Source organism: Phoxinus phoxinus (genome assembly GCF_949152265.1).
Source record: "Phoxinus phoxinus genome assembly, chromosome: 18".
Lineage (NCBI taxonomy): Eukaryota > Metazoa > Chordata > Actinopteri > Cypriniformes > Leuciscidae > Phoxinus > Phoxinus phoxinus.
This window is the reverse complement of record NC_136893.1, coordinates 16,949,518-16,975,614: the sequence shown is the minus strand read 5'-3', so window position 1 is coordinate 16,975,614 and position 26,097 is coordinate 16,949,518. Positions and strand designations below refer to the sequence as shown.

Genomic DNA, 26,097 nt, shown 5'->3' with positions numbered 1-26,097 from the left:
TATAAAGCTACAGTGAAATTTAATCAACATTGTTCAAAATGAAACTGAGACTATTGTTCTATAATGTGTTTTATATAGATTCAAAGTAATTCACATTTTTCATCTTTGATTTAAAAAGACCCTGAATAAAATGTAATTCCATTATTTACAGCCTCACTGGTGCATGCATACCCCCAAAAAATACTGCACACACCAATCTAATTGCTGTAATGTGTAAACTCACTGCAATATAATGAAAGCAGGGGACTATAATGAACACGTGAACTGCTTACTAGTGCATAATACAGTCAGTTACACCAAGAAATGCTTATGAAACAATAACTAAACAATTTTTTTCCGTCATTATCCAGAAGTGAAAATTAAAATGTAATGCCCGAGGCTCGCAGGTGCAGAAGTGTTTACTGTACTTTGTGTGTTTCTGAATGAAGCAGCTGGTGTGTCAGTAAATACTGTATGAGTGTACTCCTCCCTTAGCGTCTCTAGTTCACTCGCACTCTCATCTGTCTACATGAGTTTACGGCACAGAGATAAATACACATCACCTCAAACCACCTCACTAGGGAACCGCATTACCATAAATCTTATTCCTTCTTCCACCAGTTTCATTTTCCTGGATTAAAATGGGAGGTTCTTCAATAAAAACTAATTGGCCTGCAGAAGATGCTGTTAATCACACCTCTGCCCTCTTCGTCTTCTTACATGGTCACATCCCCCTCTCCATGGCCGTAATTCTTTGCATGTCTGCTCAAGGTTAGACATAATTCACAGGTGACTGGGGCAACAGGCTGCTTCTGGGACACAGCCTCAGACTCGACCCCAGGGCACAATATTTTACAATATATAATGCATTTGAAAGCAGAGACATCAGCCTTGAAGAGCTCACCCTCATGTCGTCTCTTTCTTCTTTGGAACACAAAAGACATTTATTTTATTTTATTCGTCCATACAATGGGATCCAGTGTTGTTTTGGACTGTATATACCATCTTTATATTCAAAGCTTTGTCTCAAGGGACAGAGTAAACATACTCAGAATGACGTCTTCAACTGGTTCTTCATGTAAAGTAGCTTTTAAAAGTGCTGCACCCTGGATTAAAATGTCCTTTCTAGTAGAATATCTAGATTAAGTTTTAAACTACACACATGAATCATACAGAAAGTAAGGAAATCACAGCTTGTTTTCAAAAAACATCATCTCTTTATTGACATCTTCAAAAGACCGGTTTTGCATTCGACTCTTTCCGAGTCAACTGTAAACTTCAGAGAACGAGCAGATCCACCAAAGTTACCCTCCAACTTTAATAACTACTGTGCTGAACTGTTTGAGGGTCTGTACCTTTGTGTGTATTATTTCTGAATGTGCTGCAGAGCAATGTATTTTAATGTATTAAAATGCTTTGCATTACCTTTTCATGCATTTATGGCTATATTTAGATTGCACAATTCAATGAAAAAAATAATCTTGATTATTATGCTTTTAATAAAGCAAAACTTTCTCTTAAAAACTGTCAACCAAAAGTAAACATTTGTGTGGCCTCATGACTTGTCTATGTGCACATATTCAATCAAATTCCATCAAAATAAGTTGTAAGGCTTTTCTTTTTACTTTAAAATGCAAAAACACTGTTAACAGAGTTAACATCTTTGATTCCCCTGAGAGTATTGAACCAAACACTCTCTCTCAGTTCTGTCAGCTCTCACACTTTACCTGTCTTACACAACTGCCTATAACATAACCTCTCCAAAACATAGAAACAGGCAGAAGGGACAGTCACAAACAAACAAAACCCACACAAATCATACATAAACATTAAGCTGAATGGAATGTATGTCCATGTTTTGGAATGCATGTTTGAGTGCACATCGTGCAACTGTGCTTTGCCACATAATACAGCTGAACACCCACATGTGCATGCTGACAAGAGGCTCTCACATGCTTATATTTTGAATGTCTAAATTTATATTCAACAATAACAGTCTATCAGCCATGTTTGCAGAGGAGCAGTGCCTCTGTGGAAGCTCTGAATTCTTCACAGTATCGTAGTCTTGCCTTCAAAAACATCTACACCAAACATCTGACGCACTTGTGAATTTGACACCTATGGAGCAAAAGTGTGTGAACAGCGAGCAGGGGTTTGTGTGCATCTCGGTTTCTATATGCGTGTACTGGTAGGACTTTGCAGTGTCTGTTCTAGGTGTGGTTTATTAAACATATCCCTGAGGTCTTACTACAATCGACACCAAATGATGACCTCATAAACACAAGCATCCTAAATAACTTCAATCATTCTTCAATTCTTCAACCGATACAAAGATTTCTAAAACTAGAAAGTACCTGCTTCATTTCCAATACTATAAACACAATGGCTAACACAACCGTTAGCTTAGGCCACGGGTCCCACAGTACTGCTGTTTAATAAAGACTTTGTACCTGAACAGCACCAGCACAGCAGATCGACTGCTACCTTCTTCATCAAAATCAACATCCATTCAATCACTTTTAGTGCCTTTAGCATTAGCCTTATTGCTTAAATCAAAATGTATGTAAAGTCACAGTGCTGGGAGTCTGTAGTATTCCGCATTTGGAGGTACGTCATTCTTGCAGAACATCAGACGCTCGAAAAACAACAGGATGTCCATGTAAATTCTATGCAACAAACATCATGAACATTATCCTTTTAGTAAGGCAAATACAAACAGCCTTCAAACAAGAACGTAATAAATATTAGGTGTGTGTGATAGACATCAACTGGATGCTATAACAAGTCTCTGTTCCATTTATATTGTCTATGTCTGGTACTCCTGGGTTGGTAGACAGCCAGAGAGAAGCTTCTAGACATTAGAGATGTCCCGTGCTTGTCGGATACCGTAGAGCCACTTAATGACGCGTGCATTCCTCTCGATGACTGAGATGCCGTAAGGAACCCGCTCACTGGGCTTGATGGGCCCATCGTCATCTTCCTCTTCCCCTTGCCGTCCTTCCCCACCATCCCTGCACTCTGAGCTAGAAGTACTGACGCTGCGGAGCTTGGAGACTGAAACAATGTCCGAATTGGCCCGGGCGAAACGCTCCACGCCACCCATTCCTTCCACCTCACCTGGGTCCAGCCCACAGTAGTTGAAGAAACGCTCCAGGTCAGCTGTGGCCCGAGAGTAGCGGTCGCTCAAGTCTGACTTGGACCGATGGAGGGTGGGGTGCTTCCGGCTTGAACCTGGACGTGACCCTCGAGAGCTGGCTGAAGAAAGGCGGGTGAAAGCGGGGGAGGCCGGGGGTAGAATGCCAGGTCGCAGAAACAGCGGGCTGGTGGGTATGAAGGGGGATGGAGGGTGTGCTGCCGAAGGTTGCAGCTGAGCAGGAGGTGTGGGAGGCGCCTGTGGCTGGGCTATCTGTGGTTGGGTTTGTCTAGGTTTTGGTTGTAGAGGCAATCTTTTAGGTTTTCTGCTCTCGGCCTGCGGCCGCACATCCACCCGCCGCACAGTTACAGAGTTGGGCGGTCCGTAACTACCTTGTGGTACCAATCTGGGAGCTCTGGCTGGGACCGGAGGCGGCCTTCGGCTGGGTTCTGCAGGTGAGGATTGATTGTTAAGAGGAGAGGAGGTGCGAGAGGAGTTGGGCGTTGAGGCAAGGTGTGCTTTGAAGTTGGTATAGTGCTGAGGTTCTGCAGATTGTCCACTACCAACACTGTGACCCCCAGAAGAGGGAGAGGAGCCTGAGGGAGAAGGAGAGGAAGGGGTAGGGGAGGATGCAAGCGGCCCATCGCAGACATTGATTAGATTATTCAGTACTTCCAGGTTGAGTTGTGGCCCTCTGCTCATGCAATGGTCCGGTCCTTTCTCTGCCTCAAGTAGCCGCCGGGTAATCTTCCTCGCTGGTGGAGTGTTTATTCTGCATTGCATCATTATGCTTGGTGATAACAGTGGTTTGCGGATGATTGGGGGTTTTACAGGTTCTTGTCTAGTGAGTGCTACTTGCTGACTCTTCACGTACTTGGCCTTGTCCGCTTCCAGGCGCTCAACTGCACTCAGCTTCCGTGTTCCTGTCTCGGGCGCTCTGCGGAAGTAGCCGGGGCCTTTATTGAGGATACGGAAAGGCATGGCAGAGGTGAAGGGACCCCCAGTAAGACGGCCATCTGTAGGACGGAGGGTCTCCACTGGCATGATGGGTAGCAGAGGGATTAATTTAAGAGGTGAAATGACGAAGGGTCAAAGTTTTCTTTGCGATCAAGAATGTCTTGCAGTTCCAAGAAAGACTTTTGTAGTCACTGGTCTCTTTATTCCTTCTTCTTTGTATTTTAAGCTCTTTTTTCCCACCTTCAATGACCCCTTTAACTTTCTTACCAGTCTGAACACTCCTGCTGCTGTTACTTCACTCTTTTTGTGTGCCGGCCTCTTGCCTCTATTATCTGCTCTCTCCCGAGTCCGGCTCATTGAATAGAGGCCCATGGGATGGGGTCATAAAGGGTCGCATTCCACATCAGTCCGGCTGAGTGACCCACCAGGACGGGCAGATCCTGAAGTGAGCTCTTCGCAGCTGAAAGGTTAGCAGAATAGTTCTGGTGAAGCACGGTGGCTCAGTCCTTTCCTTTCAATCTCCAGATGTTTCAGACTTGTAAAACACTCCTTGAAAACTTGAAACTCTTTTTCTTGTAATCCTGCACTGTTTTCCTGGAGGAAGGAAAGAGAGAGAGAGATGCTGTCAGACATGGGTATAGGCAAAGAGAGGACCTCCTTTCACTCCCTCTGCTCCACACATAACAGATACTGGAGTACTCTAGAGCGAATGGGGGCAGACGTTTGGTTTTAATGCACTGTCTGGCCCCTCCCACTACACTCTTAAATCCTCCAGATGCTGCATGTGTGAGCAGCCAATCAGGAAAGAGAATAGTGTTGCAAGCACAAGAGGAGGAGAAAGGAGTAAGCCAGCAGATGATCTCCGATTGGCCGAGGGTAGAAACTCTGACCAATTGCACCCTTCCCCCCACTCACAACAAACACTCCTACTGAATTTTCATTCAAATGTGATTCTTTGAAAAGAAACAAAAAAGAAAAGAGCAGAGCAGAGCTAAAGAACAGCTGCAATCTTTTACATTCAATTATATTAAACAGTAGCGTTTTATGAAAATATTTAAATGTCCTGCTTTCCACTTGTTCAGTGTTCATAAGCGCACAAAGGCCCTTTGTGTAGTGTCTTTTGAGTACATTATAGGCAGATTATCATGTTTTATATTCTGGTCTCAGACTAGATCTCAGCCAAGACTTATTTAAATCTGTCTGAAACACTCATGAGCATCCACACAGCTTGACTCAGACAAGCTAGTTTCATATAATGTAGTAAAACCGTCTTACTGTCAGACTATACACAGACAAGAGAGTTGCTTTCAAATTGGCTCTGGCTCAAATGTAGACACTTCTCTCACTCTCTCTCTCTCTGTCTTCACAACTTATAATGCTTTCATATTCTCTTGATCCTCAGTGTCAGGGGAGTGAAGGCCATTTTTCCCTTCCACGTTCTCCTTTTTGTTACTGCATTAAAGGTTTGGATTACATCATCAAGAGCGCTGAGAGGCTTGTTCCTTGCCATTTCTCGCCATCATCATCATCATTATAGTCAAATACACATTTTTAATTAATCTTTTTATAGCATGACTTTGTGTCTGGGCCCTCATCCTCGTTACACTCCCCCTCCCTATCTTCCACTAATAAGATAGAAAAGACTCGGTACAATAGAAAGATAGACATATTCTCTTACCAAGCAACAGTTCACTTTAAACCTAAATATAGTCTTAAACTCTAATTACAGAACAGTGTGAAACGCCTTTAGAGAAAACTGTTAATAACCTTACTGACATTCGCCCAAAAGACTGAACAATAAATAGCCTCAATTGCTTAAATGAGCTCATTGGCTTACACTGCAATTATTATTTCCAACATGAAATCAAAGTTGACCTCATTTCCTTTTTGAATGCATGTTCCTGGTATTATTGTGAACATTTTATCAGTGCATGTTCTTCTAATTGTGTGGCTTTGTATGTCAAAATGTAGTAGCTTGCTCTTCCTTTGAAATGACTTTCCTTTTATTCTGGCGTCACTTAGGCTACACAGGCTAATGGATAATCACATATAGCTATTGTTTCAAATTAATTCATGCTCTATATTTTTCCTCTTTAAATATCCTGTTTTTCTCACATTATGCAAGTAAAACAGGTTTCAAGTGGTGATTCATTTAACTTAAATGTTATGATAATTATTTGGGCTGGGTTAAAAATATTGTATTACTCGATTTTTTTCCTCAAATTCTCATTTTGATGAACCAATATAGATTCTTAAATCCCAAGAATCTATCCTTTAGTTTATGCTGTTTTCAGTTGATGCATGAACTAAACATTATTAGCAGCATGCCTCCCATCCATTAATTCACAATAAGCTTTGTGCTTTGTTTTAATGTAATATGAAACAATATCTTGCCACTTTTAGATGTGGCATGACAGATCACTGTTGCCGCCTCAGTTCAAGTGAAGTCGTTCAATAACCATTAACTTGTTAGTTTAAAAAACAACTCTACAGAGGTACATTACGATAAACACATGCACTATATATATATTCATTAAATGTGGAGGAACAGGTTATGACAGCCTCCGTTTAAATGTTTATACTCCAAAAAAGAATTGAAGTAGAAACATGTCATGTAGGCTAAATATATGTATTTTTACATAATGGCATGTAAAATGCTATTATAACACTAATATAATAAAAAGGTTTTGCCAAAATTGTGCAATTTGAATGCATGCATCTTATTTTTATTGTAAGAGTGGGCACAGCTACAGTATTTGTAAGGGCACGGCCTTTGTAGATTCAAAATACAAATCACTCTTGCTTTACTTTTATACCGATTATTCGGCTCGGTGCTGCTTCAAATCAAACATACATATTTGTTTGTCTGGCTTTCGGTGTCATTCGCGTCAAATTATTTTTTGTTTTATATTGCAAACTAGTATTTCCTACCAAATTGTTTTGATGTATTGTTCTAATTCTAAACACACAGGTTTGTAGCACAAGTAGTTTGACCGTTTACTGCAATTTGGCTATAGGTAAAAAAATAAAAATAATAATAACAGTGCTGGTCCTACATTTCCTGAACTAAATTTTGTGAAGAAGCCTCCGTCAAAATTATCCTGAAGGGTGATTTGCTTTGGATACAAGATTTAACACTATAACTGTTCCTACTAATGATTCCTTTCTGGTTTTTGAATCATTCAGATATGTGACTCCATCTCATATGTGGCTACGAGACTGAAACAGCAGAGTGACAGGTAAGTTAAAAGTAGGTTAGCACTGGCATTGAGAAATGTCTAGTGTTGTGGTGTTTCCATTACTATGGAAACAGAACCATTGAAACATGCTTGGCATGCTTCTATCTATCTGTTATTGTGTCTTATAAGAGGCTTACGGACAGAGTAATGGAATAAATGCTTATCCAGGTCAAATTCTGTGGTGCATTTAGATGATGATCTACACACACACACAAACACACACAGACAGCTGTCTCTCAACGGGCAAGCTTTTAATAGAAAGCACAGTTGCTCAGGATCCTGCTATGCTGCTAGGGGTGAGGCAGCTCTAGTGTCCAAAAGCCAAAATGGATCATCATTCCTTCCCCTCCACATCTTTGTATTCACCAGAGCTACACTGGCCTTTACCAGACACCAACATACAGGGACCATAGACCACTAGTAGGGATGCACAGAAATTTCACCCGCCGAAAACGCCATTTTTGTTTTTTGGCCAGAAAGTTTCACTCTCACTCTAGCCGTTGTCACTGTGTGACGCTCTTCTCAATATTTCTCACTATGCACGTGCGCTCCGCTCAGTTGCTCACGGACCACGAGAACGCTGCACTAATGTACCACTCATGCTCATCGGAAAAGCAAAGTCCGCTCAAATAATGTGCCAACATGACATTTTTATGTAGTAAGCTAGTATACTTGTTTCGGTTTACAATTAGCTAATTTAAAATAAAAAAAATAAAAAAAATTATATATATATATATATATATATATATATATATATTTTTTTTTATTTTTTTTTTTTTTTTATATATAATAATATAACATGATAACATTTAATTTGGCGATATTAAAAGTCTATTCTATTGTGTCTATTTAAATGCTACAGATAAATTCAGGCATCATATTATATGAACTTTTATGAAAAAATTATATTTATTCTGAGATTTGCTAAAGATTATATTCAGCAGTGTTATTATATCAAGAGTGTTGGGCCGATAATATGGGCACCGATATTGTACCTAATGACTTAACCTGATCTTTGAATGAGTAATAAGCTGTAATTAGACTGTAATAAGCAGAACTTGGTTCCCAAATTTGGGTTGCAACCTGACAGCTGAGAACCACTGTTTACAGCAATGATATACACTGTCCAACAGGAGTGAAAATCACGTTCATCTTACAGCACACAGTGATCCCAAAAAAACCATTAAAGTGTTTACTTCTCCTGTAAAATAATATCCCCTAACAGAAGGAGACACGCGGTGGAATGTGAGGGCCACAGCAGCGAGGGTGGCACGAACAGCCCACAGCTTTGGGCACAAGCGTGGTGTGAACTGATTGAGACAACAGAAGCATTTCAGCGCTGAGCCAACTGGACCCGGAACACTGAGGAGGACGTGGGGAGAGCCAGGAATACACACACTTAGAGCCACACACACCCACGGCAGACTGCCACAACCACAGAAACGCACAGGCATCTCCAAAGCAAACCTTTCTGGGCACAAAATAAAGATCTTGGTCTTGATTTCTGAGAGCTGATGTAATGTTCCCCACAGTGTTTAGTGGTGTACTGGACTGTTGGTTGGGCTGCAAAAACGTGAATGGAAAATGTTTGCTAACGGCTTGAGCACGGCATCTAACAGTGATGTTTCTGTGGGTGTTTTGTTTTTAAACTCGAATGGATGTATAATTTCCAATGTTCATTTTATTAGTGTTTAATGATTCAATGACAGTACACTACATGGAGGAAAATGTGATGCAAATAAGCTATTCCTAAAAACCATTGGAGCGGCAGTCTACAGCTGTAGGGACAAAGTACAAAATTACCTCACTAATTTTGGCTGAAAGAAACTCCACAATGTAATTAGAGGGGAATTCTGCGTGACTGAAAGGGATCTGCTACTTTAAGGATATCTATCAATTACTGCTGCGACAACAGGCCCAACATGAGAGATACACGTGAGAGGGGGAAATAAAAAGAACAAGGAATAGAAAATGAAGAGAGAAAGGGAGGTAGAGATGTGGGTCAGGATAGATATCTCAAAAACAGATAAAGAGTGTGATAGTTAATAAATAGTTAGTTATATTTTAAAGGAGAAGTCTTTCATATTCAAAAGTTATGTAATACAAAAAGACCAAAGAAATTAAGTTGTCTAAAGATAACTTGAGTGGTGCTTGCCAAAGAACAGCTCATCATCACAATGTCAAGGTGTTGCTATGGTGTTCAAATATTTCTTCAGTCCATTGCTATGTGGATGCTAGGGTGTTCTGGGGGGTTGCTACTGTAAGTAGATTACTGACTCAATCTCTACGTTTCTGTTTTTAAAGATTCACGTTTTATCATCTTCCAGGTAGAAAATAGGACAAATTTAGCTAGAAACATGAGGTCACATTTTTTCCTCAACAAACTGCACGATTTGAGCCATCATGTTCATAGCACATGTGCCAAAATGTACCTTAAGTTTAAGGGTTTTGAACCCTTTTAAAAGCAAAATATGCTTTAAAAACTAGAATGTTTTTAATGAAGGACTCAAAATATATTCCTTGTATTGAATTCTGATTAATTCATTATCAATTCTCACACTTTTGTCACTGGGTGGATCATAGAGACCAAATAATAACCCAAAACTAAATGTAATGTTACTGTGCTTTGCTATGGAAGGGAAAAATAGACATGGTGGTGCTGACAGCTCTAAACAGATCAAAACCAACATTTCCTGCTCCTAGCAGCCCGAAGGGATTCACTCTGAGGCTGAGTCACCTGTGCAATGTTACGTTCCTGTTCCTCACAGGCTGACACTACATGCTTTTCATCATTGATTTAACATGTCAATATTCCAGGAAGTTTCTCGGATATTGAGCAAGGATTGGGCGCAGGAGATCTGACGTCACTATGAGTGATGACGGAATTCAGGAATCCCTCCAAACGGGCAACATGAGCCATCCTGCTGACACGGGAGGAAGTTGGAAAAGAGAGAAGGAATGTGTAAATCCAACTGGGGCGGAGACCATCACAACCCTGTGTAGAAAGAGTCACGGTGAGGCAAATAACACCTCTGCAGATAAGGAGAGCCAGATAAGATGAATTTTGGACGAGCCCTCCTATTCAGCAACAAGGAGTTATATATTTCTAGTGCTTTTATGTGACAGATCTCAATTGATTTATTGATAACGGCTTGTTTCAGCATAACAGCTTTGTTTGGATGTGGCCGACAGATGAACCTCATTTGTGGGACTGTTCACTTAAAGATTTGACCTCTTGCACTACACTGTAGGTGTTAGGTGTAAGTACAAGCTAACTAGCATCATTCCCAAGGGTTTTCCCAGACGGCTTTTACTGCACTGACAGAGTCACACCTCTCACTCAACTCACCTCAGCGTCCGCGATAAAGACGCCCCAGAGGATTCAAGCCTTCAGCCTGATAACCTTTCACACTGCCTCCATCCATAACCACCACAAAGCTCTATCGGCGAGGGAACAGCCGGTTATAAAGAGTTTTAAAAAAACCTGCTCTTCTCAATGTGTGGCAAAGCACAGCCCAGCTGTTTCCCCTCCGTCCACAGCAGGCAAGGATGACCTCTCAACACAACATCATTAGACAGAGCCTGGTATTGTACTAAACGTCCCACAGCTAGACCAGGATACAGCTAACATTGAATGTCTGAATGAGCCCTCAGGATAATATCATCATTCATCTCCCATTTATTATTACAGCCAACATGTGGATCCCTAAAGAGATGTAAATACAAGTGCCCTTAGTGCCATTTCTTACACTCACAGTTTACCCAACTAAATGGGGGCATAACAGACTTCTGTTGTTTTAAAATAATGATTATAGCATTTTTAGAATTATTTATAATTAATATACAAATGTAAATAATATATAGGGCTGTACCTAACTATTATTTTGGTAATCAATTAATCTGTCAAGTATTTCTTTGGTTAATCAGATAATTACATTTACAAATTTACAAAAACATGCTATTCCAGTGTCCAACAATTGTGCAAATTGAAGGTTGACAACAAATATAGTGAAAGTGTCCATGTAGGCTGTTATACATTGTGATTTTTTTTTTAAGTCTTGCGTTGTAAAAAAAAAAAAAAGGTTTGTCAGCAGATCTGAAGCAAAAAAGCAGTTTAAAAATCACCATATTAAAAGTTATAATAAAAGAAAAACACATTATTTTATTAACAATTAATTGATGCAGCCCTAATATTATTTCATTTATTAATTATTTTATTTATGATGAAAAATCAAATACTTTGTTTATTTTATATATCTTTATACACCTTGTATTTCTTTTCTATAGTATTTATATCATTTTGGGGATGTAGATTTTATGCCAAAAAGGGTATAAATAATCCAGGACAAATCCTGAAATCTTAAAACGGACGAACATAAGGTTAGTAAAGGGATAGTTCTTCTAAAAATCATCATTTGCTCACCCTAATTTTGTTACAAACCTAACTTGAGATTCTGTTAAAAAAAGAAAAGAAAAAAAAAAGACATTTTGAAGAATGTTAGTAGTAACCAGACAGTTGATGCTCCCCATTGACTTCTATTGTATTTTCTTTCCTACAATGGCTACAGTCAACCTTTTCATACTTTCATTACCAATATTCTTTAAAATATCTTCTTTTGTGTTCAACAGAAGAAAGAAACTCATACAGGTTTGAAACAACTTGAGTAAATGAAGACAAAATGTTCATTTTTTGGGAGAACTATCCCTTTAAGTTAAAATGATTAATTGGCTTAATACCAATTTATCATTAGTAGAAAAACGTACAAAAGTAGGATAACATAATAATGGTTATGTGTCACAGAGGCGTGTTAGAAAGGAAACAAGAAGAGAATGTGATCGGTCTATTCCTCCATCTCTCATGTTGACTATAATAAGATAATCAGATGAGAGCAAAAAGTCCATCTGTCCGTCATGGGCCAGCCTCACTGTTACCATAAGTTCTCCAGATTTCCCTTCGTCCATCACTTTAAAACTTAAAATCAAAGAAAACCAGATTAGATCAAATCAGATCACTGGAGTTTTCAGATCGGGGTTAAACGCAGGCAGCACAGATGTATCTGACCCCAGAGGCCTGGGTGATCTGTCACTTACACGATTATTAGTGATTGACCGTTTCCCCCGGATGAAGCTCTGCAGTACCAGCTGCACATTTAAGGAAGGACATTGTGGCATCAGAGGACACTTTTAACTCGTATTCCAGTACTGTTCAATTGCCTTGGCAACATCCTCACAACACTGTCAGGGGTGAAAAGAGAGACCCAACTTGCCGTCATACCGATCAAGCAAAATGGCCTGATCATCACCTAATTACAACCATGGCAACCTTGTCCATGTCAGACTCATCTCAGGAATCCATGATCTCAGGTCCTTTAAATGGACCCTGACCCTGTGGCCTGCCAAAGTAATGCAGAGATATGTCACTCACTAAACATACACACTCACATCTGCACAGAATTACAGCCTAGGTGTCTGCTAACAGAGAAACAGACACACAAAAGCATATACGTGTGGACACAGTGTGTAATCACAAAGATGAGATGGTTTAAGCCTCAGCCCAGAGTGTTGTTTTTACCTTCTTCCACCGCAGCTACCAATTCCGCTTTCCCACAGTCTCTCTCTCTCTCTCTCACACACACACACACACACACACACACACACACACACACCAAAACAAAAGAACAACAAACAACTAGTAACTATGTTTACAAAAACTAGAGCACAACACAAACACAGCCTCTAAACATACATAAGCAGAGGTCACCTATTAACCCAGTTTGACCAATAACCAAGCCAGGAATGTTAATGGATCTCAGAGAGGGAGAAAGATAGATATAGATATTTTCCTCCTTGATTATGCAGACAATTATGACACAGAAATACCTCAAAGTTGTTGTTACACAGACACGCACTCAGTTCCTCATTTCACAGTCACTATTGTTTTGACACCATCCATCTTGGATGCACAATATATCGGATCACGTTGTTGTTCAATGTTGGATTGTTAATTTAGCATGCTCCTTTCCTCTATTTTTACATTTAGACAGCTTTTGCTTTCATCTAAAGCTCACTTAAAGTTAATCTTTAAAATCACTTATAATTTAATAACATTGTTAAATGTAATCTTTAGAAAACCTCAAAACGAATGTCCATTTTTTATACTGTACATAAAAATGCCAATGGCTGTGATGCCTACTTGCAGCATTTAAAACAAATATATATATTTATATATTTTTTTTAAACAAAGTAGTTCAGACTTTTAATATCTGCCATTTAATGGTTAATGGCCATAAGTGAAAATATTTGTATTGATAATAATGTTAAAACATTTTATACAGTTATAATTATTCCTACATTCACGTGTATTAATTACAATGCATTTATTTATATTTTTATTTAGGAAAAATAGTACAAAGTAGAAATAAATAAATAAATAGTTAAGCTTTTATTATCATCCAATATATTTTGGTGTATTCCTAACAATGTCACAAAACAACATTTAGCGCCCAAAAACCAACTCAATCTAACAACTGAGCTCAAAGCGGCAATCATTCACTGTATTAACTAATATAATAAAAGCCCTAATGAGATGGGAAAATACCTGGAGTTTATCTGTACTTTATTTGCTTAAAACCTGAACTCAATCACCTATACACTCACACAATTCTTACAGATCCCATATAAACAACCATTACGCACTAGGTAATCAGTCCAGTCCCAACACGCTCAAATTAGACTCATTAGAGACTCACATCCTTCATTAATAATGCTGAAATGAGAGGAAAAGTCTTATACGCGAGTTTCACTGTCATTGCCGATACAATTGATGATAATAAAATCTTAAGAAGACAAAGAGATTAAAAAAATAACTAATACAAAGCCAGAGTTCAACAGATATCTCACAGTCAACACAAACTAACTTCAGAAAGAATTTGACAAGTCCACTAGTAAATAGATTAGTGTACCATCTCTGTAACTGGTTGCTTAACTTACCAGGACAAGTGTTTTCCGAGAGTACACGAAGCTCTCGAGCTGTAGACCCTTTTGAAGAACGGAGCTCAGCAGAGAGTCAGCAGCGCTCCAGTGAATGTGTGTGTGAGTGTGTGTGTGAGCGCGACTGAGATGGCAACTCAAATACTTCTCCTCCTCCCCCTTTCCTAGATAGCTCCTCCCAGCCAACTCTTTCAGACAGAGCAGGGCTGGAGAAGTACAAGCAGGAAGCGCGACACTTCCCTACGGACACATGACCAAGTGAATTCATTCATGCACCTCAGACCTCAGTACATGCTTCCACCATATTTCCACCACAAATCCTTTGCCTATTCTTGGTCTCAACTCGAGTGGTTTCCCATTGGAGTTCACCTCCAGGATATTTGTGGCAGTCATTTCCCAAAACACTTCTTAATAATCTTTTCCCACATTCCACCTAGACTACGAGAGGAAGTGATATAAGAGTGTCTGTCGGCTTCATCAAAGTAAACAGATTGCTCCAGAAAAAAGAAAGAAAAGCAGTGGTGGCCATAAGGATATCCCATCATTCGGTTGGACAATTTCAGGAAGGTCTCGGAGGAATTACCCGAGAAAGAGAATCATCTATGGCTGTTTCTGTTCTTGAAAGCAGACTGCTAAAAATAAGTTGTGGTTTCTCGGCTCTCAGAATATGAGTCTGGGTTGAGCATCGCCCTCAAAAAACAAGTTCATCCCGTACAATCCCGTAAGAGCAGGGAGTGGACTGTATCCAACTCAGAAGGACAGAGAAGAAAGAAAGTTCCACTTTGGAGACTCCACCTCTCCATTTTTAAGTGTGATTAACCGGATTATTTAAGGAGTGGTTGAATGGAGTTTGGTTTGGCAGACCACCATTGTGTGAAGGTGAATGCTCTCCTGAAAACAGATAACATCTGCCATCCAGATGCACAACAAATAAACAAGTCTGACCATAGCAGCTCCTCCTCTCTGGCTCTATTCATTCAGTCAAGTCCAGGTGTGGACTCTTACCCCATTCCTCTCCATTTGGCTGCCTTTGAAACCAACACTTTCATGCCATGGGGGGCATACCTGAGTCCCACCGTAAACACAATACCCACAGAATGTGTGCCTGTGGCGATGGTAACAGATCTCTATGGGAATGGCCGGCGCTCTGTCTGTTTTGAGGGAAGTGAATCGAGCAGATGCTACCAAAAGTCTGAAATACAGGGGTGTTAATGACAGAATGACGATTAATTGTTGTGCATAATTTAATAGATAGGCTAAATCTGACGATGTGTGAAAACACCATCTATACAGGTACCTGAAGCGTTTCTGCACATTGAGTTGCATGTCACATTTGCGACACAGATGTGCACCCCTGGCTTGTGAAAATAAAGCAGGCTAAAACTAAAGGTGTTGCAACATTTTACTGTCTATAAACAATGATTAGATTCACTGAAATCAGTGATAGTGATAAAGACGACGATAAGCAACAAGGATTTTTGTTGCAACACTTGCCCTGCCATTACAACATATAGAACATCATTTTAAGTCACCTTACCTGAGCATTTGAATTCGCGAATATTATCATTACATTAGCCGTCTGGAATTAAGAAAGTGATCAGCATGATTGATATTCAAAATGGTAAGCAAGCGCTCGTCCGGTTTTGTTTACAGTTTGTAATATATCGGATTCTGCAGTCCTAGTTTCAGTGTCTGTTATCATCAACAAAATACATAAACTAGACAAAATTAAAATAAATTGATAAAAAAAACAAATGCACTAAAACACAGCGAACTGCGTTTTAATTAACACTCCAATTCAATTTCTTTTAAACATAGGGTATATATGTATAAATGGTATTCAGAGTCCTCCACATTAACATGAATTAAAACACCTCTAACTACTACTTTTAACTCAAACTACTTTTGATTTGTTGACACTAGTTAATCATGTTATGTAATAATTTTTTTGAATGCAGCTTTCATTAACAAGAGAAAATGACCATTGAGTTCTTATGTCTGCCATCAGATTTCTTTTTCTACTTCTATATATATATATATATATATATATATATATCTTCAAACTCCATGCAGATATGAAGACCTCTGATCTTTCACCTTTACATCGTAACTTCATCCCCTGCCCAAGTTCCTGAAGTGTTTACAGCAATGCTGCAGGATCAACGCTAATGTTTAAGAGCCTGGCTGCCCTGTGTGCCACACTGGTAATGCTGTCAGCACTGATCTGTTTGGGTGCTCGTCTGAGCTGCTGAAGAATGCCAGTGTCTTTGAAAGAGAGGATTAGGAAGCAGTGCAGGATTACTACTCCTGCCCATCTTTCATTCTGAAGATCACAGACCACGCTGTAGGCTCGGAGCGACACACACACACACACACACACACACACACACAGGGTCAAATACGAACATCTCCTTTTACAACTCATATTGCACACAGACATGTCCAAACGGGCTTTCACACACCGCTAAATCGTCACAAATACACATACCCCTCTGTGAACACGCACATGTGCACATAAACATGCCTGATAAACGGATTAATCAAACAGTGATGAAATTGAAATTGACTCAATAAAACCAAAGTGAGGTCACCTACCATAAAAAAAACTGGTTTACATACTTAGCTGCATTTGAATAAGCGGTTCAAATTTGCATGTGGGTTACATTCTTTATCAATAGAGACAGATACCAGTCCAATTCCCTCTGAATTCAAAAGCGGCATTAAAAACAGGTCCTGGCGGAATCGGAGCCATTTTTTGCATGAAATTCTGCAGAATGGAAACCATAGAATATCTAATCATGCAGAAATATGGAGAGTTTTCTGCTGAATTCTGTGCAGGCCTGGTTATAAGTGGGCGGCATTGAAAGGGTTGTCTGAATTAGCACATGCTTCACTCACTGAAAAAAGGTTAAACTGTTTGTTATAGACGCCAACCAAGTCAATACCATAGATTTGGAGAGGTTACACAAAAACAAGACCACCTGAACCAATCAATGCATAGAGAGAGGGAGATCAGGGGTTAGTGAACTCTCAGTCACAGTGCCACACAGGGGAGATCCACTCTCTCGTGCTGGAGGGAAAACAAAGCACCCTGGGAAGGGCGGAGGGCTGGCTGGACTAGCGCTGTTTATCTTGGGAGGGCAGTTTTCTAGGGAGAGGCTGGAAAGAGCCAACTCGCATTCCTCAGAGAGAAAAAAAACTGGTGATTTAGAAGAGTGTGTGAGGAAAAGGGAAAAGCTTGGTCACGTTCTGAAGTCCAAACTTGAGGAAGCTGTATTTAGTAAACGCATGTGGGCGGTTGATGTGGCAAACTTCTTATGGGTCAAAAGCATCATCCAGAGATAAAAAATAACAGACTTTTTTTTAACTGTTTGTATGGTTGATCAAATTTGTTGAGCGTGCCAGAATTTTATATTTCAAAGCTCATACTGTGTGTCTGTCAGGACGTTTTTCTCTGAATAAAATAAAATATTTACATTTATTAATTTAGCAGATGCTCTTTATCAAAACTGATTTGCAGTTTGAAACACTTAATTATAAAAGTCAACAATAGACACTATTTAGGTTTACACTAGCAGTTAAAATATAGGCTACAAATATTTGTTGATTTCTATTAGTAACCATTTCTGAAGTCCATAATAAACGTATAGGGGTTGTGGTCAAAAAGAATATGAGAGAAAAGCTTCAGCTTCTTATGGCCAGACAATAAGTTTTAAACCTAGCCACCAGTCAGACTATAAGTTTCAAAAACCATGTTTTGCTTATTGGAGAGGGGAAAAAATAGGGACATTGGTTCAAGATAAGCCCATAAAATGAGTTGAGAATTAAAAGGGTAATTTTAACTTTATATTTGGCAGTATTATACAAAAACCTCATGTGTAATTGTGAATGCCAAAAAAAATCTAGCCTTTCAAATAAAACATTATGTGGTTGAAAAGGAACAGCGTCACAGTCAGCATCATATTCTGCTGTGGCTATTGTGTGTTTATGCTGTTAACAACACATCAACTATTGAGAAACTGAGTGACACTTATTTAACATATTCATCAATTTAAACAATTTTCCAAAAGAAATCACCAAGATTCAATTCTGTCAGGACCACTATCGTCAAATACGATTGACAATTAGCATACAGTTAGGATTGGCGGTATGGTTCTGTTCTTGGCGAGAACTCCCTGCGCATCCATGCAGACTAGCATAAGAGCAGGGAGAGCAGCAATAACCCCCCTTAGAGTAAACAGAACAGAACCAACATGAATGTATTGCAGATATCATTAATGAATTTTAATCTACAACATGATTAGAGAGTTTTAGTCTGATTCAGGGGTAATCAGAATGCCAAATCCTGACTGGACGAGAGGAGGAGCTGGGGATGGAGGAGGGTAATGAGCTCCTGAGAAACACGATAGCTGCTGATAATACTGAAGGAGCTTATACGCATGTATACAGTGATAGGCGTCGTATTCCTATAGGTAGACGTGGATCAGCTGAGAGTCAGCTGATGCGGGCTTGACTAACGTGCCAAAACTGAAGCTACGCTTTACGTTTCTTTCAAACTATCAGAAATATTTTATGGTTTTAGGAAATTTGATGAGATCACTCTGAGGACCCAACATGTCTCAGGATACTCTCTCTAATCCTCTCAACTCTGCTGAGCATATGATCATTTTATATTCACTGGAGCCTTGAGGCAGTCAGACTGTCAACAATCACTGAGAGAGAGACTGTGGTTCTTCACATGGTTTGCAAACTAACTGGCTTAGGACCTAGTGGCTAGTCTGTGGTTGAGGGTGTGTGTGTGTGTGTGTGTGTGTGTGTGTGTTTTGGAGAAAAACAGACTTTGCTCCAGAAGAGACAGAGAATACACAGACTACATGCATACTAAACTTTACCTACCTCCCTCCCCTCACTCTATCTCTGCCGCTGATAGACCTCCACTCACCGCTGACTAAATTTCTAAATTGGAATTTGACTTGCGGCACGGAGCAGCAGTCATCCTGGAAATTCACAAAGCACAAGCAGAAGAGATAGAGGAGACCATGAAGTCATCTATGAAGACTGCGTTATGACATCCTGACAGATCCCACATTTCCCAACAACACTATGGAGGGTGATTTCAGAACTGACATCACATCAGCACTAAAACTGAACTAAAGAGTGGACAATCTTTTGCCACATATGGGGTGCTGAGGGTTTCCATCCAAATACTTCGTTCTTAGGCCTGGATTTACTTCCGCATTACGCTGCTTCTAGCGCACACCTGAGCGCACATGCCCTTCAAAAATATATGCATTCACTGCATGCTCACTGCCTAGTGAGCGCTCAAATCACTTGCATATGAACTATGCACAAAAAATTGCGGACTATACTGATGACGGAAATGACGTCTTTCTAATGTAGAATAACATCTAAAAAAAAAATTTGTAATAAAGAGGGGCAAAAAGGACCTAATAATACACAGACATGAATACCTGTTCATGTTTTTTTTTATAGCCTATACTTACTTCAACATGATGAAATTCAGTATTTAGACAGACACAAAATGATAACGCCCAGGCTATCAACTAACAGGGAATAACAAAGCCTTAACTAATCCCCTTTCAATTTCCTTTGCAGTGGACTCAGGTCTGAACTTTATAAAGTGTGTGTACATTAAAACAAAACAATGCCAATCTGTCTTCTTAAATTATTAGGCCCTATCTTATATGATCTGTTTCACTTGGCTTGGTGACTAAAACACACAGACACACAAATAATTTTTTCCAAACAAGGCCTATCACAATCTAGTAGTCAAGTTTCCTTATTAACAAAATATGCTCGATCCACTCACAGCCGTCATTTAAATACAAAAATAGTGCAAAAGAAACACTGACGTGACACAGATAGGAAGCACCTGTCACTTCAATGAGCAGTGCTGCAGTCAAGGTTAAATCACTCACGGAGAATTTGTGTGGTAAACCTTCACCCCAGGACTCGCCCTTGGGCTCTACTTTTCACAAGACTACACATTAATTTTCAAAGCCTAGTTCGGCTGCAACACTGACATCCTGCAATAAAGGGCCGCGAATCGGTTCATTCGAACAGTTAATTTTTAAGCAAAAGATTCAGGGATTATTTTATTTACTTCATCACGCGGTCCCTGGAATCGCGGAGTGGCATAACGTTAACGTTCTCAAAAATTGTTCCCAAGCTTCGCTGAAAAAGAATGAATGAAACGAATCATTGAACGAATCATCAGACCATTGTGAACCGATTCAAACAACCGATTCAAAACAAATATCCTGATACCATTCACTGAAATAAGAATTAGTAACATTTGCTTAAACTGAATGTGCTCAATAATATTTTAATAATAATAATTTTAAACAATAAACTGTGCGTTTAATAATTTGTCAACATTATGTGAAAAATCCACTAAACCTAATTAAACAGTTAGAATGTCCTTTCAGCATTAGTTTGCTTCATTTTTTATTTCAAAATCCCATAGGGCAGGCTACGCAATCGTCATTTGACTAGCATACATTGACATTCAGTCTTCTTGTGTATAATTCATTAATTCATTCCTTTACTTATTTTTCACTCACCTCAGAAGCGGCACTGCAGCGTTTCCAAAGTAGACATCAAACGAACAGGATTGTAGCGTATGAATTTAGTTAATAGCTGAAATGTCTTTGAGACAAAAAGTGAGAGCAGCAACACTGATAGCGAATTGAATTTCTGCGGGGAATGTACCATTATCAAACCATAAAATATGAGGGTGCAAAATCATTGTGGTTGAACAACAGAACGTCAGCGGTAACATATACTTTAATTTACCACACAAATATGTGTTTATTTTTACTTAACATGTTCTTACAATATAAAATACATTTTTAAAAAGCAGGAAAAGAAAGCGGGTCGTGATGTCTGCACACCGTTTGAACACCCCCAATCCTGCAAATAATAGTTTGAGCCGAATCCCGCCATTGGTCGCTTCCCAGTTTAGAAAACGCAGGATAGTTTCCAAGGTAACCGCCCTCAATGAGTGTGTTACTTATTACGTAATTGTTGGCCTCGATTCAAAACTCACAGTAACTGATGATAAAGCAGGGTAAAAAAAACAATATTATATACCTCGAATAGTTTGGTTTAATTCTGTCATATACTTTGCTCACATTCATACTTCAATTCTGTCGTAACTTATAAATGTAACCTTTTTCCAAAGTGATTTGTGGGTAATGTTGTATGCCAGCAATGCTAATAAACACTTTAAATTGTAAGGAGAGGAGGCTTTACAAGCTAAATACATAAAGTCTGACCCTATACATCTAAAAGGGTTTATTTAAATTCTGGCCCAGACTTTTATTTTTAATTTTTTGCTGCTCTGTAAGGCAAGAGCAAACATATACAGTATGATGGATGGTTTACAACTACAGAAATATTTATTAATTAGCAGAGGAACCTTCATTTGTGACTTTATGTAAATAAAGCAGTTGTGTTAGACTACATCATGTGGTGAGACTGTAAAAAAATGGTTGAGGCCCAGCCATCACCAGACAGGGCTGTTATGGGGGGATGGTGTTAATTCATTAACTGGCACAGATTCACTATAGTACTGTGTTTGTTCTCGTCTGCGTATACAATGAACCGACTGATAAACTAAAGTAGCAGAAGGTGAATTTAAAGTGATTTAATTAACTTACAAAGTAGCCTTTCACTTTTTGTGCTATTGAGATGCAATTGTGAAGACAAATGCAATAGCTTGATTACATTTTATTTACTGACTTTAATTGTAATTTAATTGTAATTTAAGTTAATACTTTTAATGATTTATTTGATGATTTATTCATAGCTATATACAGTAGTCAACATGTGAAGTGGGAAAAAGTTCATCAAAGTTGTCCTAAGAAAAGAACGGGTAATGTTCAAAATTCATGTATAACTTTGTTGAAAGATTTTGATCCACTTCAAATGTTGACTACTAATATATATATATATATGTATATAATTATCAGACAAATAATAATTATATTATTAAAAAGATATACAGGCATTGTAGACAAAAGACCAAAGACAATATTACACTGCTGCTAATTGAAGATGAGGTCTGTGCAGACTAGATGAGTCGAGACCTAATTAACGAAGAGACGCAGAGGATAAGAAAGCTGTTTTGTAAAAAAGCAGAAGCCTGATCTTTAAACCCCCATTACTCACTCCCACTCGGGGCTCTGCGAGGCCAAATGTCGTACGCATCCATTGTTCAATGCTCGGTTTAACTGTTAGCCATGACAGAGGAAAACGGAGAACTCTGAGACACAAAGACACTGTCCCCTGGGCCATGAACCTCAACCGTCAATCCTCTCCCATTACAAATAGCATGTCTCATTAAATGCCAGGCTACTGCTCTCTACTGAAAATAAACAGTTGAAATAGGGAAATATATCAGTTCCACTTCCACACTCGCTGTTATCAATTGCAACAGAAGCATTAAAAAAATGCTGACATGTAAACAAAACAAAAGAGCAAACAGACCTAAAGAATAGAACCATGCATGTCATGTATAAAGCTTATTGCTTTACCTTATCATGTAAGACTGAGAAGCAAAAGCTTTCCTCCCTCTGTTTATCTTCTTTACTTCCATTTGGATTTCTCTTTACTCTGAAATACGATCCATTTTATATATAACCACTTGATGTGAAACAATGACATTTATGTCACAATCAGATGTAGTCGGCTTTCCGAGTAAATGTTCCTGAGAAGCTTCTGAGAAAACCTGTCTGATGAAACTCAGTGAAATACTATAATGATCTTGTGACAAGTTATTGTCTGTTTTCAATGACTTCCAGTTAACTGAGGCAGGACTTCATCTTCTGCTTAATCTAGGTCCAAATTTGGCCATAATTAAAGGAGAGGAAAATCACCTCGACACACACTCAAAGCTTCTTTTGTTGTTTTTATTTAGTCTCTTCACACAGAGGACTGATGAGGTGTTAAGAGTTATCTCATGCAGATTTTGGTGCCCATTACTGTAATATGAAAAAAAAAACCCCTCAAAATATGTTCTTTTATGTCCCACAGAAGAAAGAAAATCATACAGGTTTGGAATGACATGAGGGTGAGTAATTGATGACAGATTTTTTTTTTGTATGAATGAACTATCCCTATAATAATACATGAGCATCTTATCAACCCTTTAGTGAAAGATATACAGAAAATGGCGTGGTTGTTCTGAATTGTATAGTGAAATATGAATGCACATACTTTTAAATGTATTCTATCATATTCCCAAACCACATCTAAAAACTGCATATTTTTCCTTGCACTGAGGCAGAGACTGGCAGAAAGCCAGTCCAGGATGCTGCTATTCAATCACCAATGACAGTCTCGCTCTCTCACACACACACACACATACACACGTTTTCATTCTCATAAACAAATACTATTTTTCCCTTTCCCTGCTATTTATAGCACCATGACTCACTCCCATTGGATGATGGACCCATGGGAAAGGGCCCATACTGTTGGCCATGGGAAAGGTTCTCTTATCTCTTACCTTTCATTATCCAACTGGTTAAAACAGAGAGAGAGTGGCAAGATGAAGAAGGAAAGATAAGGCCATCAGCTTTGGATAACAGAAAACCACTGGAGAGACCAATAATGAGAAAGCACCAGATGACAGCAGCGATCGATGTGTGAGATGTTTCATAGATGATAAAACGTGCCATATACTGGACCACAACCACATGTGTTATAGTTTCAGAGATTTTAAAAGAATGAAAAGTGCCTATGTGGTACAAGAGACATTTGAGATACGAAAAATGTTTTGACTAAGCATAAGGTCACAGTCTAGTGACTTTCCATAAAGCTTACAAGAGAAAGAGCAGTGCATTGTCTTATCAGTCCACAAACACATTCACTATCACGATATTTGAAGCAATGCTGTCATTATTTAATCACACTCATGTCTTTCAAAACTCTTGACTTTTTTCTTGCCATGGAATACAAAAGGAGATGATGAACAGAATGTTCTTTTATGAAAGTGAATGTTGACCGTGCAATGTAAAATATCCTGTTAAATTTACAGTAAAAAACAACTTGCAGTGTGTGAGTGTGACAGTGAGTGAGTGTGAGAGTGTGTGAGTGTGAGAGTGAGTGAGTGAGTGAATGAGTTTTTGAGTGAGTGTGTGTGTGTGTGTGTGTGTGTGTGTGTGTGTGTGTGTGTGTGTGTGTGTGTGTGTGTGTGTGTGTGTGTGAGCCAGTGAGTGAGTGTGTGTGTGTGTGTGTGTGTGTGTGTGTGTGTGTGTGTGTTTGAGTGCGCGCATGTAAGTGAGTGAGTGAGCTTGTGAGTGAGCGTGTGAGTGGAGTGTGCGTGCGTGCGTGTGTGTGTTAGTGAGTGAGTTAGTGAGTAGTGTGTGAGTGATCGTGTGATTGATCATGTGAGTGAGTGAGTGAGTGTGTGTGTGTGTGTGTGTGTGTGCGCGCATGTAAGTGAGTGAGTGAGTGAGTTTGTGTGTGAGTGAGCGAGTGAGTATGTGTGTGTGTGTGTGTGTGTGTGTGCGCGCGTGCATGTAAGTGAGTGAGTGAGTGAGTGAGCTTGTGTGTGAGTGAGTGAGCGAGTGAGTATGTGAGTGTGTGTGTGTGTGTGTGTGTGTGTGTGTGTGTGTGTGTGTGCGCGCGCGCGCATGTAAGTGAGGGAGCTTGTGTGTGAGCTTGTGAGTGAGTTTGTGAGTGAGTGAGTGTGTGTGTGTGCGCGCATGTAAGTGAGTGAGTGAGCTTGTGTGTGAGTGAGCGAGTGAGTATGTGTGTGTGTGTGTGTGTGCGCGCGCGCGCGCATGTAAGTGAGTGAGTGAGTGTGCTACTGTGTGAGTGAGCGAGTGAGTATGTGTGTGTGTGTGTGTGCGCGCATGTAAGTGAGTGAGCTTGTGAGTGAGTTTGTTTGTGAGTGAGCCTGTGAGTGAGCGTGTGAGTGTGTGTGTGTGTGCGCGTGTGTGAATGAGCGTGTGTGAGTGAGTGAGTTTGTGAGTGAGACTGTGAGTGAGCGTGTGTGAGTGAGTGAGTGTGTGTGTGTGTGTGTGTGTGTGTGTGTGTGTGTGTGTGTGTGTGTGTGTGTGTGTGTGTGTGTGTGTGTGTGTGTGTGTGTGTGTGTGTGTGCGTGCGTGCGTGCGTGCGTGCGTGTGTGTGAGTCCACCCACCAGGACCATGACAGAGGGATCAGCAGATGCCAGGCAGCAGAGACTCAAACTGAATTAAACAGGTTTGGTTACCCCACCCCCTAACATGCACAAAAAGATTCACTCTCTCACACATGCACCATCTACTCTCTGTCAGCCTTTATCAGGAAATAGAAACAATGAAAACAATAGTTTTTTCAAAGTCAATGCTGCTTCATGCTCATTAGTACTGGATGTGCTTCTATTTATACACTAGCTTGCACATGTATATACAATTCCAAACCGCTATTGTGCCCGACATATTGTTGTTTAGGGAGTTAAGGCATACTTGAATTACACGTGTCTCAGAATGTGGCTACTTGAGAGTGTATTAAACTCCACTGCCTCTTGTCAGAATTGTTCATGTTAATCTCGATAAGTGCATGTGGAAGTAAAAGGAGGAAGAGTGTTAAAAGTTCATGTTTTGATGGTGTTACTTGGAGGGTGAAATATGTAACATCTGTCCACATGATAAGCACTGTGAGCTGCAAAAGTGAGGTGAAAAAATTGTGATGATGGAAAAAACTGTGATAATGATGATGACAACAATAGGTCTTCAAAAACAAACAAAAACAAAAAGAAAACTTAAAGAACATAAATCCTTAAAACT

At 39.5% G+C, this 26,097-nt stretch overlaps 1 protein-coding gene across 7 annotated transcripts; it reads right to left on the bottom strand.

Annotated features, from left to right (window-relative positions):
- Window positions 1-1,183: 1,183 nt before the first annotated feature.
- Window positions 1,184-21,023, bottom strand: LOC306986287 (protein FAM110A). 7 transcript variants are annotated; one of them, XM_079589380.1, is made up of 3 exons: window positions 20,883-20,996; window positions 19,195-19,295; window positions 1,184-4,663 (listed from the first exon to the last, which is right to left on the bottom strand). In XM_079589380.1, exon 3 carries the CDS (start codon window positions 4,154-4,156, stop codon window positions 2,831-2,833), a length of 1,326 nt encoding a protein of 441 aa, XP_079445506.1. In that variant the 5' UTR covers window positions 4,157-4,663; window positions 19,195-19,295; window positions 20,883-20,996; the 3' UTR covers window positions 1,184-2,830. The 7 variants fall into 7 exon arrangements, with proteins under 7 accessions (XP_079445506.1, XP_079445507.1, XP_079445509.1 ...); XM_079589381.1 differs by lacking the exon at window positions 20,883-20,996 and adding an exon at window positions 20,423-20,440; XM_079589383.1 differs by lacking the exons at window positions 19,195-19,295; window positions 20,883-20,996 and adding exons at window positions 10,046-10,229; window positions 14,299-14,313.
- Window positions 21,024-26,097: the final 5,074 nt, after the last annotated feature.

What these genes read in the sequence shown, in the direction of transcription:
- LOC306986287 (XM_079589379.1), bottom strand. Translation starts at nt 4,156, where the DNA reads ATGCCAGTGGAGACCCTCCGTCCTACAGATGGCCGTCTTACTGGGGGT.